The 15,366-nt window shown below is 36.4% G+C and overlaps 1 protein-coding gene and 1 pseudogene across 1 annotated transcript in view; both read left to right on the top strand.

The window, feature by feature from the left end:
- Positions 1 to 15,366, top strand: part of GPR158 (G protein-coupled receptor 158) — a 404,671-nt gene that overhangs the window by 376,793 nt on the left and 12,512 nt on the right. The window contains exons 10-11 of the mRNA XM_077772475.1: positions 146 to 384; positions 13,641 to 13,779. Coding sequence (XP_077628601.1) covers positions 146 to 384; positions 13,641 to 13,779 — 378 coding nt within the window. The remainder of the gene's footprint in view (positions 1 to 145; positions 385 to 13,640; positions 13,780 to 15,366) is intronic.
- LOC144238652 (U4 spliceosomal RNA) lies at positions 15,034 to 15,098 on the top strand (annotated as a pseudogene).

Genomic DNA, 15,366 nt, shown 5'->3' with positions numbered 1-15,366 from the left:
TACTGTTTCTGGTTTTTTTTCATGTTAAACTCTGCATAAGTAGAGTTTTGGTGGGTTTAAATTTCACCTAGAAAAAGAAAATATTGTGGAGTTTTACTTTCTGAGTATTAAGCTTGCCTTCATATTTTGATGTTTGCTTTTCCAGGGTTTTGAAAGTGTTTCTTTCACGAACAGCCCAACGGATTCCATATATGACTGGTGGACGGGTCATGAGGATGCTCGCAGTAATGCTCCTGGTAGTATTTTGGTTTCTTGTTGGCTGGACTTCGTCTGTTTGCCAGAATTTGGAGAGGCAGATTTCACTTATTGGCCAAGGGCAAACATCTGATCACCTCATCTTCAATATGTGCCTCATTGAGCGCTGGGATTACATGACAGCAGTTGGTATGTGGTCACTTGTTTTGTGCACTTGCCTTGTCCTTTTCCCAGTGGCATTAAAATAGACTTCTGTAGAAGCCTTACCACGCCCCTTTATAAAACTGAAAGGAATTTCACCTGATATGGTTTTGGTAAAACAATATTATGAAAAGACAATAATGACATGTGGAATGCAAACTTTTTTCTGAGTTTTCATTCTTTTTTTCAAGGTATGTAGCTTCGTAGCTTTGTTGAGAAAATGTGATCAAGGAAATTAGGAAGGAGAAATGCAACAAATGCAACTTCTTTGCACAAAGAGACTTTCTGCTTTCCATCTTCTCAATGTATTTGCATGTGATTAACAAGTAGCTATTCTCTTGATTTATTTCTTTAGTTGGAAGAAAAAAGGAAACATGCTGGAACTTTTTATATGGGCTTGGTCCTGGGGATCAAACTTAGGATCTGGAGCACTCCCTGTGTAGAGATTTTGCTTGCAAAATGTTTAACTCTATCTTTCTTCTGAAGATCATTTATTAGGAATTCTCTGGAGGTCCAGTATGACACAAAAATGAAGCCATGCTCTTTGGGAGTTAGTGAGACTTTGATGACTTAGAAACTAGAGAACTTGGGAGAAATGAGGAAGAGAAATCAATAGGAATTTTTCCTATTGTTAACATTAGGCTATTTTAAGCTAGGCCTCTAAAGATACAAAAAAATAATGAAAACCAATTTTTATTACTTTGTTGTCATTTCCCTCAGTAAACCACAGGACAAATCTTAATTTTATTTGGCAGATGTCAAAAATAAACACATGAGTTTAATTACTATTTTCTATCTCCCCCATACTTGGCAATTGTTGGTTGAATATTCACATTTAATATTTTGCCAGAAGTTAATAAAATGTGTATTTAGTTTATAATTTAAATGTAATAATATTTTTCTGAGCAAGACATTCAGAAATTTTATGGGCCTGATATCTATAAGGATAAAGTAATGTGGGTATATAAAAGGAATGGTTATATTGATAATACGTAAAGCCAATCATCATTATTTTGATTAATATCAAAGAAGATATCTGAAATTATCATTAGATCCGTATCAGTGGATACCAATATCAGAAGATGAAGCATAGAGCTAATCTGATTCTGACCCTCAAGTGGATATGAAAATTAAACAAATTATATAGATATAAGATTTCCACTCAATATAAATCTCTAACATTACTTTACATTGTTCAATCCAAGTTAGCCAAAATAGGAAAAATCATTTCCCCATATTACTGTGAAGAAAAGCCCACTATATTTCTTTTCTGTTTTATAATACTCAAAATACATCATTGGATATGGAATAAACAAGCAGAAAGCATGGCCTATTTACCTAGCCTTTTTTTGTATTTTGTACACCTTGGTTTTGAGATATATTCAAGGCCTTTTAAAAATTTCTTTCATACTCTAAGAAGATAAGAAAATCATATTTATGATCTCTGATGTCTATGTAGAATGAATAAGAATATATAGCTGACAGTAATCTGTAATTTATTTTATATAAACGTTGTTTATATATAAGGAAAACTTTCATACAATAAACAAAACCCACTGGGTATCTATAATTTCTCTAATACTGTGTTGAACACTTTGCAGGAGACACAAAATGTATAAAATCTGTATTCGCTAACCAAATAGCTTACTACTAGTTTATATAAATAAATGGAAATTGTTAAAAATTATTAAAAACAAAATTATGTGGTAACGACTCTTGTTACAATAGTAGTTCAATAAAGGAAGATAACAGTCTGGCCCAGAACCCAGGAATCTTTATAAAAGAGAAATTCTTTGAGCCATGGGTGACATTTAGGGTATTGTAAAGTGGTGCAGAGAACATTCCCTTTCATAGGAATAGTGGTGAAGGTGGATGGAAATTGTATGAAACGTGAAGGAAATGCCCAACTAGAAAAGAAGGTTATATTGGAATACATTGTGAATAATGCTAGATAGGTAAGTTGATTGTGAGTCTTGAAAACCTGTTATAGGAATTTGGAGAACCAGGAATGTGATGTGATGATGAATCCGTAAGGTCAATCTAGATTGCCTTTAGGAGAGAGATAACTCTCTCCTAAAGGCATATATAGATATATATATAGATTAGATATAGATATATCTCCTAAAGGTACATATAGATATAGATATACAGATATATAGATGTACCAAATTCAGGGGTTTTGATTCTACCTAACCATTAGAATGGAGAAAGAGCAGTGGCTCTCAGAAGTGTGGTCTCAGAACCAGTGGCAGCAACAGTGCCTGAGAACCTGTTAGACAAGCACATTCTTGGGCCCATCTAGAGACTTCCTTGGTCAGACCCTGGAATAGTGGGGCCCAGCAGTCTGTGTTTCACAAGCCCTCTAGGTAATTTGGATGCTATTCTAAAGTGTAGAACTACTGACTCGAAGGAAGTAATCAGATGAACTTACTAAAACATATATCATTTCTCCAGCTGTGCTCTGTATATAATCCTGTTTCCCTGAGCAATCACTAGAATGTTATTCACAATGATTATTTCAAGTCTTGTATTGTACTCCCTCTTCATACCTTCAAACTTCCCATAATCCTCTTTTCTCTTAGATACCTCCTCCTTGAAAAAGTAAGTTGGAGCAGTTAGACATCAATTGTCTTCCAAATCTTGTCTACATGTATAGGTCTTCCTATATTTCTATCCATTATTTCTTCTCCTTCCTATTACCTAAATTAACCCCTCATCCAACATTAACCCCCTTATCTCCAGTGACCTCTCTCACTTCATATGACTTTCCTGTCTTCTGAAACTCCCCTACCTCTAAAATCATTCATTGAAGGATTCCATTCTGGGGTGTCTGGGTGGATCAGTCGGTTAAGCATCCAACTCTTGATTTCAGCTCAGGTCATGATCTAATAGCCCGACATCAGGCTCCGTGCTGAGCATGAACCCTGCTTGGTGTTCTCTCTCCATCTCTCTCTGCCCCTCCCCCACTCATGTACACACATACTCTCTCTTTCTCAAAATAAATAAACTTAAAAAAAAAAAAGAATTCTATTCTGACCACAACATTCTCTCAGATTATTTAACTACTCCCTCTGTGATAGCTCTTTAGATTCATGGGCTATTTTTATTGTACTTTACTGCCACTAGACTCTGCTTCTCTCCAGAGAGACAACTTACCTGGTAGCAAATTTTTCCACTAGCAAGGATGAAACTATGAAAAAAGGAGACTTTTTTTTAATACAGTAATTCTGGATAATACCAGAGAAGGGATACACAGAGAACAAGGAGGACCCAATGCTGACTTTCCTGATGACTGTGGGGGTAGAAGGTACAAGACAGAATAAAGACCCACTGCTTGAGAGGGCTACAAGTAATACTTTTTCTTGGACAGTAAGCAGGTCTTAGTTAAGGTGAGAAGAGAAGCTAAGATGAGAAATTATGATGGGAAGATCTAGAGCATGGCTTTAGGAGTGAGACAAAAGTAGTGAGACTTGAGAAGCAAACATTAAACTAACACTCCTATGGATGTTAAAATGATAGCATTAGGGTCTCAGAAAATAAAAGACTAGTGATAGGCGCAGAGACCAGGAGAGGAGATGAAGTCAAATGGTGGTGGTGGCATTTTGTTATCTCCGGGCATTGGTTTGGTCCTACGAACTACTGGAACACCTTAGTTTCAATAACACCCTTTTCCTCCAGCGACACGTTTCTCTAAAGGAAGTCAAGACACATGGTTTAGCAACAGAAACAAATATTTGAAATTGGGACTGTCTTAAATAATCAGAGACATGTGGTTGCTGTGATTTTTTTTTTCACACGATCTATAGCAGTTCCATTTATTTATCTTTCACGCATCTTTCATTTTTCTTTCTAGTGCACGTAGCACCAGATATTCTGTATTTAACTTCCTTTAATTTAGTTTTTTCTAATGTGCAGCAGATGCTTCTCTGCAGTTCTCTCTATATATTTCTGTAAGTAGCATGTTTGCCCTTAGATTTTTTTTTTGTACTCAGACTGTTATTCAGGAGTAAATTCTTATATCTTCAGTCAGCCAAAGAGGAAACCTCAACTAAAAGCTGAATCATTCCATTTCCCAAATGGAAATGTTTCTATATAGGGGACAGGCTATGGAGAAACAGTAGATAAGTTTTACCTGGAGGTTGTGGAAAATCTTTGTCAAGAAGCTCTGTACGCTTACATCAGTGTTAGGAGTCAATATAGAAAAAAAAAAGAGAAAGGAACAGTTAATATGTTTATAAACATGCATTCTGGACTTTCCCTGTCAAAAAGGATTTAGTTTTTAAAAATACAAAATAAGGAACCATTTGAAAGAGTGCAGTGCTAGTCTTCCCACTGAAGTAGAGCTCTAGGTAGAAATGTGGGTCGTTAAGTTTAAAGAATTTGCTCACTACACAGGGCATCTCCAGTACTGTTCAGACAGGTGATTTCCCTGCCACAGGTGTTTCAGAAGAAACAAGTATAGAAACTGCTTGGGAAAATCTCCAAACCTCTATGAGACTCAGTTTCTTCTTTGAGTTTCTTGTTTGAAAACACAGAAAGGGGAAAACTATGATTTTCAGAATCCCATCATTATTTATATATATTTATAGTTCTTTTTTAATTTTTTTAATGTTTATTTATTTTTGAGAAAGAGAGAGAGACAGCACACAAGCAGGGGAGGGGCAGAGAGAGGGAGACATAGAATCTGAAGCAGGCTCCAAGCTCTGAGCTGTCAGCACAGAGCCTGACGCGGGGCTCGAACCGATGAACCATGAGATCGTGACCTGAGCTGAAGTCGACGCTCAACCGACTGAGCCACCCAGGTGCTCCTTTATAATCCTTAATAATCATGTTTGCCCTATATAAAAAAATTGTAAGGTCAGTTTTCATGAAGAACAAATAAAGTGTGGGGCACCTGGCTGGCTCAGTAGGTAAAGCATGTGACTCTTGATTTCAGAGTAAGGAATTCGAGTCCCACCTTGGGTGAAGAGATTACTGAAGATAAATTAATTTAAAAAAACAAACAAACAGAAGTGTAAACACTGCAACTATAAAAGGCAGATGAACCATGGGGCAACGTGAGGGTGTTTTCCAGGCCCAGTAGTCTGGGAGTTTTTTAACAATTTTTTTTTTAATCTGGTGGAAAATGAATTTCAAAATGTGAATGTTCCAGAATACTTCTGGATCAGACTAGAATTCCTATAAAGACTTAAGCCTCCATATCTCTTTGGAGATCATCTATAATTGTAATAAAAATAATACCATAAAACTTATACTATTCATCATCCTGTGACTCACCACTTTGAATTTTCTGAATATGTTTAAATACATTATCTACAGCTTATATTCTTACATCTGCCCCTCCCTCCTTTCTCCCCCAGCCTGGTAGCTATAATATTCCCCAACACCATCAACTAGATTGTTCTCACTATATCCCTGACACCTAACAAAGTATCTGTCAGCTCTTGATAAATATTTGCCGAAAGAATAAAGAATGAGCTCAGCTCCCTTTATCTGGTAATATTTTCTATAGTAAGGATTAGACCAGTGTGAGGAAACATGATAAAGCTAAAAATCCAGAAGTTACATGATTACCCCCACATTCATTTAATAGTAAGGTGTGTGTTCAAATTTGGGGAGGTATTTTTGAACAAGTTATACAAATTAAATTGCCAGCCCTGAGCCCTTTTATAAAATTCTACCTGTGACTTGTCCAACAGTCAAAATAAGAAATTTGTACAAATTTGGCATGGCAAATCAAAATTTTAATTTTTTAAAATATCACATAATTCCCTTACAAATACTGAAGTAGAATAAGACTGATATGCTATTGATAAAAATTTTTATTACTTCACTATCTTTCAGAGCTATGTAAAGGATAAGGGAGTTGGGACTGAGCTACATTCTTCTAAATTAATGGAGAAACCAAATAAACATCCTAAAAATGTTGATAGTAGGAGTCTCAGATTTTTTTCTAAATCTACTTGCCCTATTTAATAAGTTGTTAATCAGTTGTGCCTCTTCAGGTTTTTCCACAATAGCAACAAAATTTTTCATGGCTAAAAAGTTAAAACTCTTTACCCCAGGTGTTTCCTGATTTGTTGGTACACACTAATACATGAGTAGAATTAATGTCTCATGTCTGAATTACCTTCAGAAGGTCATCCCTAGAGTAAGGAAGACCATCGCTTTCCACCTGGATTTGTGCCGTCAGGCTGAGTCCTCCAACACGAGGCTTCCACGCTTGGAATACATATATTTTAATTTTTTTTATTTTTAATTTTTTTAATGTTTATTTATTTTTGAGAGAGAGAGAGAGTACAAGCAGGGAAGCAGCAGAAAGAGAGGGAGACACAGAATCTGAAGCAGCTCCAGGCTCTGAGCTGTCAGCACAGAACCTGACTCAGGTCTTGAACTCACGAGCCTTGAGATCATGACCTGAGCTGAAGTCAGACACCCAACTGACTAGCCACCCAGGCACTGCATGGACTACATAAACTTAATAGAGGTGGTGACACAGTTAAGTTCATTCTTTCATTGGTTAGCAGTCAGTATCTGACTACACATTCAAAACATAGACTGAAGATAAACAGTACCAATGACCAGGACAAATGAGAATAGGTGAGCAGATGTTTACCTTACCTATAAGAAACAAGGCTGCAAAGTGTGACTGATAGATGGAAATGACAAGGACTTGCAGAACTTCTATTCCATGGCTAAATCTCAGCATCAAACTTTAGTTCAGATCTAGCCAAGCAATGAAATGTTTCCTTGGTTTCTTCTAGAAGTTAGGTGATGATAATCTAATGTGATTTAAAAGAGAATGTCATTGCGAATAAAGCTATTTTGCTGCCTTCCTTAATCAAGCACAAGAATATATATAAAAAATTCTACCCGGGTTTTTGTTTACCTTCTGTTATTCTCTATATCTTTCTATATCACTGTTGTGGCCTAACTCTTCTCAGCCACATTTATATGATTTAATAACTATTCCCTGATAAGGATTCTTTTATAAATTAAGATCTTTGTCCATGTCTTCATAGTTGTGAGAAGTCCACCAGTACATGAGGTATCTTGTGGCTTTGGAAACCTCTTAGAGCTTGACACCCCTTGCTATATCTTTTATTCACCAAGTTTGAAAGAAAGACATAGAAAACAAACCTAAACAATAATCAGACAGGTATGTTAAGCTTGGGTTCCTGTTTCATTTGGGAATTTTTAAATATTTCGTTGTTCTAAAGTAATCCCCATATTGAATACTCCACTGTTCGAAAGTTCTAATTCATTCCATGAATTTCACATGGAATGTTTTCACTACAGAAAACATAATCTTTATCTCCTCTTCTTCACTGACATGCTTTTCCTCTTTGTTCTCTTACTTCCTAGTATGATATTTTAAACACACAAAACAGTGTGTTCAGTAGTTTAGTTAGTCATATGCCAATGTTTAGAAGGAACCAAGAAGAATAAGTAACTCTTTTACTGAGGTATATAGGGAAACTCTAAAATAGCAATTGTTTCTAAGGGTGTAAACACTTAATTACCATAGAAGGGTAGTCTGTCTTATGACAGGTGAAATGTGATATAAACACCCTTTAATAAGTGTGGGAGAAAATAGATTAGACTTCCTCTTCATCTGACTTAGATCAATGTGATGTAGTTCATTTACATACATACATCTTCTTTTAGTCCAATGTACCGTATGTCTTCATCCACATTGCCTCACTTGCTACCACTTTAAAAATATATTTTTAATTTTCAATCAAAGGATAAAAGCGTGACCACATAGACCACTCATTTGCCTTGGCTTGGGCTCGAAGCTCACGCATGTTTCTGGAAGGTCTTCCTTGCCTGTTTTTAGAAAGAGTGAGTGGGAGGGGCATTTTCTTGTTTATCTGTATGCCACCTCTTCTGAAAAGTATGTTACGTCTTTGAGGGGTATTTATTTATATGATGCTATGGGACTAACAGGACAAATTATTTTGTATCCTAATTTTATCCTTGCAGGCAGTGCTACTTTTCTTTTTGGAAATTAAAGAGTTTTGGGATTAAGAGCTGGGGATTATTTTGGGATAGCTCCTAAAGGACAGAGAGCAAGAGTAAGAACTAAGATATCCATGGCGGTCACAATTTCTTCTAAGGAGTTTCAGCTCCCAGGGGATTCTGGAACTTTCAAGGGAGGAGCAACATTAAGAAGGAAAAAAAAAGCTGTTTTCACTTGCTTGAACAGAAATATCCTATAGATTAAACCCAGTTGTCATTAAACTCAGTCGTCAAGAAGATTTTTGGCAGATCTTTTCCTTGTATTGAAAGGACTATTCACAGTTTCAATAACAAGCTGTTAATACTTATGGACTGCAAGCTTCCCGGTTCCTCCCATTCTGATCTCCGCAGTAATCACTAAGAGCCTGGCGCCGCCACCACCTTTTCCTCTAAGATTAGAATCTGTAGGAGTAGAAAGGTTTGTTGGTTTTTCAGTTTCAACTCACTGAGACCCATTCCCCAAAGTAGTGGAAACTCTGGGATAAATAAAATAAGAAAGAGACTTTTAGGCCAAGAAAAAGACAGATTTGTAACGACCACGTGAATCCCCCACTCAGTGGTCAAGCACTGTCCTGAGCCAAGCCTTACACAGACAAAATTGTCTCAAAAGATTCTATAAGCTAGAAATTGAACAAGGAACTTAATTTTTTTAACTTCCAAAAGAGAAAATGGCACTGTAAGTATAAAATTAAGGTATGAAATAAATTGTTTTATGCCAGTTGAGCCCTAGAACACTGGAACTTGAGTTACTCTCAAGCATTATCGAAGCTGTTTGATTTCATACTTCAAGATAACTTCTGTGCTGCCTACCATGCTGTTGGCATAAGAACAGAAAACTTTGAAATTGAAGGACTTAGATAAAAATAGAGGAAGACATTAAAAGAAATACTTAGTGGGGCACCTGGGTGGCTCAGTCGATTCAGCATCTGCTCTCGATTTCGGCTCAGGTCATGATCTCACGATGCATGAGACTGATCCCCGCATCAGGCTCTGCGCTGACAGCGGAGAGCCTGCTTGGGACTCTGTCTCTCCATCTCTCTCTGCCCCTCCCCTGTTTGTTCTCTATCTCACTCTCTCTCAAAAATAAATAAACCTCTAAAAAACTCTTTTAAAAAAAGAAATGTTTGGAAAACTCAACCTTAATGTGTCATTTATATATTTGTTTGTGCCACATAAAAATAATTTTAAAGGGGCCAAGAAGCATCAAATGTTACTAAGAACTAAGACAAAAAATGCCTTTGCAGGGTGGCAAAGCATGGTAGCACAGCTTGAGAGACCTTTGTACGCTGAAGTTGTTTTTCTCTCAGCCCCCGTGGGTGTTCTGAGATCCCAGAGCCCAGACAGCTTCAGTGTCAAAGAACCGATACTAATTCTCATTTCGTTTCGTGACCCAGCCCTTCAGAAAGGTAACTTGAAATCACTTTCTTTATGGTATATCAACTTTTAAAAGGCTATGGTAGTTAACTTTCAAACTATTATCCCTTACAGATTTAAGGTAAAAGACCTCAGCTTTCTGAAAGCCCTATTTGGATCTTTAAATATAATCACAATTCCCTCCTTAACTGTGCTCAGGCCTCCCGTCAAAATCATTTAACAGCAGAAATTATTTTCTAAAGCAGAAGCACAACACATATTTCAACGCCCACGTAATAACACTGCAAAATTTGGTAACATCTGCATATTTTCTTTCCTAATTGCAGTGTTAGTTTGAAGTTAATTATATGAAACTGATTTTTTTTCCCAAGCACAACTTTTATAGATCACATTTAGTTTAATTGGTACTTTGAATAATAAATTGTTTTTCAGCCAGAGCATATTGTTTGATATTGCTAATGAAATGATTTTAATGTTAAGTTTAGCTGTTAGGAGGAATCTTATTTTATCTCTTATTTTTAAATGTAATTCTACATTGTAACACCCTAATTAACCTGTTTTCCTTTTTCTTTTTTTAATCCTCAGGATAACATTATGTAAAAAACACCGCAATAGTGGCAAGAGATAGTGTTTTCAGAAGGAGATAGTTTCCACTACACAGGAATCCTTCAATTCCAGCGTATTTTTGTGCTGGTGTTGTTTAATAATATTTCTGCACTCACTATTCCTAAGTGCCAGGTGCATTACCATACATGTGATGGACCATCAGTAAACAGCAGTTACCATTATTAATAATAATGCCAGTATGACCTTTACACATCTGTAATCCCTTCAGTGTTAGATGGTAACAGGAAGTCTACATCTCTAATAAGGTGCAACTGATATCATTTATATTCTTTCAGTTCAGCAAATATTTATTGAATCTTATCTATGTATGCTCTGTACTATTGCTGTCTATGCAGGCAAAGGCAGAAAAAATAATTGAAAGCTTCGATTCCTTGTTGAATCATTATATTGCACACCTGAAACTTATGTAACACTGAATGTTAATTATACTTGAATTTAAAAAGTAAGTAAATAAATAAGACTTGCTTCTTGCCCTGAAGGTCATAACTAGTGGGGGCTAAAGAAGAGAGTGATTAACATGACTCCACAAGTAATTTTCTCTCAATTATATGTTGTGTGGCATTATTCTCTGCCTTGTGCAATATCAATAGTTAAAACCCGTAAGAGATTAGAAGAAGGAAAGTTTGGTGCAACGTAGAATCAATTCAGGTGGCCTTGTGATGGAGGTGGGACCTGAATTAGACATTGAAATTGGACATTGGATAAGACTGAGAAATGTGGGTGAGAAGAAATTCTTGGGGTGAGCAATAGCATGAACAAAGACTCAGAAGCAAGAAGGATCTTTGATGTGTTCAGAGGACAATGAGTCTTCCTGGGCCCGCTCAGAGTTCATGTGAGGGAGAATTGGAAGGTCATGTTGGATGTAAAACATGAAGTCATGGGGGGGCTAGTCAGGACCAAATATTTGTAAAATAATTGTAAGCCACTGGAGATTTCTGAATGGAGATGCGTGCAGTACCTCACAAAAGCCTGACCTGAGGAGTTAACAATAGGTAAGTCAGGGACTGAGAAATATACAAGCACAAAAGAATACGGCCAAGCAAAGTGGGCAGTGAACATGAAGCCTGAGTGGCAGGAAAGGCTTACAAGTGAAGACATGTCTGCACAGGCATGAATCCCTTATAGTCTTCCTTTTGGGGCAAGAATTATTTCCAGAGTTCTAAGTGGGTATGAGTGAATCTTATAACGGAAACGTAAATCAACTAACCCAAGTGGAGTGCCAAGGCCTTGGACAAATCCTGATGTGATCAAAGTGGAGTTTCAGAAAATGAAGAATGAAAGAACACAGGATGAAGCCAGGTGTAGATGGGGCAGTTGAAAAATAATTGTAACAAATAAGGAGCAATATGATAGGCACTTAAAGGGCAGTCATTGTGGGCACTGAGAGGGACGGTACCTATGAAAAACAACTCAAAGTACCAAAGAAAGGCAGCTGAGATTTCAAACCTGGGTAAAGAGGCAATAGCAGTACCATGAACAGAAATACAAGTTAAGGGGTGACTAGGTGGCTCAGTCAGTTAAGTGTCTGTGTCTTGATTACAGCTCAGGTCATAATCTCACAGTTTGTGAGATCACACCCTACATCAGGCTCTGCGATGACCATGTGGAGCCTCCTTGGGATTCTCTCTCTCCCTTTCTCTCCCTTCCCAACCTGCACTCTCTCTTTCTCTCTCCTCTCTCTTTCTCTCTCTCTCAAAATAAATAAATAAATAAATAAAAGATATACAAGAGTTAGGAAGGAAAGTTCTACATGAAGACCTCAGCATTTCTTGATTTGCTTTTCCCGATTCAGTAGAACTCGGCTGGAAAGAACATTTATAGCATATGGCCAGTGGCCAACATACTGAATAATTGGGACTGAATAAATCTCATGGAGATCTTGGAGTGTGCCTTACTTTTTATTTGGCTTCTAACCACAGCAGGGTTTTAGAGCAGCTCTTGACAGTTGTGTTTATTTAAGGGATTTTCAATAATTAGGGCACTACCTATTGTTTAAATACTGACAGAAATAGGCTGAAAAGTTGGCAGGTAAAACACCTTTAGCATATGGGAATGGAAATCAGTGTCTCAGTAGATAAGTAAGTAGGTTACCTCCAGGTAAAGCACTTGATGAAATGTTTTCTCCAACTTAGAGCTGTCTTCTTTCCTCTTATTAATTAGATATTATCTTCTTTAGATACTATCTTCCAATGAGGTCATGTCACTAAGACAGATAAAATGGATGGTAGCAATTATTGGTCAAAGAGTTAAAATAGTGATGTTCAGTTTGGCAAAAAAAAAAAAAAGTCAAATGAGATGTTTAACAATAAGATCTATTTAATGTCTGTTTTTATGTATTCCTTTGTTTATCCAGTATCTACTATGTCAGTAACTCTGTTAAGTGCTTTATATCCATTATTTGATTTCATTAGCAAATAATCTCATGAAATATATACTTTTTATTATTCTCATTTTCCAAATAAGAAAACTGTGGCCAGAGAGGTTAAGTAGCCTCAGATTATGCAAAGTTTATTAGAGATAAAGCCAGACTTTCCAGTCAGGTCTAACATGATTCTGAGGCCGTTATCCTTAACTGCTTTACTATGCTTGTCTCTTCTGGCTTGAGCCCACAGCAAGGTGATTGTGAATTTTACAAAGCCTTCAGCACTCCACCCACAAAAGATAGGATTTCTGTCATGTGTGAAGAAATAATGGTTCATTTATAAAATATGCCACTGAATGTTTATCAACCTATTTTCTCACATTTCTAACAATGGATATTTTTATGTTGTTGAATCAGATTCAATGCAATAAGACCTTACATTTCTAGAAGCTGCAGATGAACAAAATACAAGCCTTTGTTGCCTTGATGACTTCATTATGACCCAGATGCTCCATGAATATCTTAAACTCAAGTTGGGGATGTGGAAAATTATTTTAGTTGTTTCAGGAAAAAGCCAGGCATTAGCAAAAGAAAAACCCGAGACACCAAGCACCGTTTTTAAAAAAGCAAGAAATCAAAAACCAAAGAATACCTTTGAAAAATCTACACACTGAGTAAAATCTTAAATATATATCATATGTATTCATATGTGAATGACATTTTGTATGTGTTTACTTCTGGCTAAACCTATGTTTCTGTAATAGACACAAAATGCATGCTAAAGAACTTAAATTTTACTTTATTCACCTATAAAACTAATGAAAAATTGTTTTTTTCTTTGTTGTTGTTCTTCTCACAGCTGAATTTTTATTCCTCTTGTGGGGTGTTTATCTCTGCTATGCAGTGCGGACAGTGCCATCAGCATTTCATGAGCCACGCTATATGGCTGTCGCAGTTCACAATGAGCTCATTATCTCTGCTATATTCCATACAATTAGGCAAGTGCTCTGTAGAGCTAGCAAATAACTGTTTTATTTCTCTGATGTGTTGCGGTTTAATTTAAATAGCAAAATTGGGTAAAATGAATCATGGAAAGATTGAAGAAAGTTAAAGTTTTTAAGCTGAGTAATTTCTTTGTCACAGAAATGGCAAATGAATGTAGTTTTGTTTTCTTTTTTAACGAGTTCCTTCTGATGTTTTGTTATTACCTTTATCTTTATTTATTTTGAAGTTTAATTACACGGTACTATTGTATTCTATTAAACCACTTAAGGGAATGTCATTGAATATTGTTATGATATGTAATACTTTTTGTTCTAAAGATATCAAGCTACACATGCACACATTATAAAGTTGATATAGATAAATTATCTATCATAGATCATATTTAATACACAGGATTACACTTATAAAATCAATATTCAGATAGACAACTTATGTGTATTTATTCTGCTGAATTCAAAACTAAAACACCATTCCAACCCAAGGACTGGATTTTTGTGTGCAATGGGGTTTTGTCATTATCACATTGACCTACAGTGACCTTCTATTGTATGCATGGATGGCCTGGACCTCCATTTTTTGATATCCCAGGTATTTCTGTACTCGGTGAGTACAGAGGAAGAAGAAAGGAGCTAATGATAAGTGAACAAAATGAAAAATGTGTGGCTTATCTTCTGAGATTTTATGCCTATCTGAAATGAAATGAAAACTTCATTGAGACCAAAAAAGAAATCCTATAATTTCAAAAGTAACAAAAAGATGTCATTCACTTGCTCGACCTATATTAAAAGTTAGGACATACTTAAGAATGTAATGAGAAATTTTAAATAGTCAGCCGTTTCCCTCAATAGAAAAACATTAATAATAGTGGGAGTCAGAGTGGGAAGGTGTGGATCTATAGAAGTTTTGGAAGATATTTATCATTTCTCACTTTAGTCAGTAATTACAAAATTATATCTTGCACTAGTTCTAGGAATAGATGAGGCCAGAGAACAGTTGAGCTTTAGACACACCTACACTTTATATCTTTTAAGTAACAAAGGGGATATTTATGATTTGAGAACCCCAGAAACTTCACCAAAGGGCCAGGAATCCAGGGAATTTGCCTCTTTGCTTAGTCTTGACTCCTCTCAAGAGAGAGAGAAAAGAGAAAGCGAGGAGAAGAGGAAGGAAAGATGAGATGCAAACTATGATATTATAAATGGGCACAAAGAATGCTCTCTCAATTCTGTTTAGACTAGAGTGGGGGAAGCTTTGCACAGTGGCAGTATCGTAGCCAATGAGGTTTATCCGAGGCGCGATTATTGCTAATAGACTAGAGTGGGAAGAGGTGAGACGGGGTGTCCTCGGTGCACTGTGTAGTGAGCATGAGAGAGGATTCTGTGATGGGCAGAGCCCCAGAGTCTTCATATTTCTCCCAAACCATCTCCCAAGGAAAGTTGCGTTTTTGTTTTTTGTGTCCAGAATATCAAACACATATGTTTCAAGTTATAACAAACCTGGTTCTCTAGAACCATTTATAAGTTAAACGTTATATTAACGAACCAATTACAGAGTTCTAAGCACACCAGGAGGCTTATTGC

The sequence above is a fragment of the Crocuta crocuta genome, unplaced genomic scaffold, assembly GCF_008692635.1.
Source record: "Crocuta crocuta isolate KB4526 unplaced genomic scaffold, BGI_CrCroc_1.0 scaffold96, whole genome shotgun sequence".
Lineage (NCBI taxonomy): Eukaryota > Metazoa > Chordata > Mammalia > Carnivora > Hyaenidae > Crocuta > Crocuta crocuta.
The sequence above is the reverse complement of the archived record's forward strand: the minus strand, read 5'-3'. Positions and strand labels throughout refer to the sequence as shown.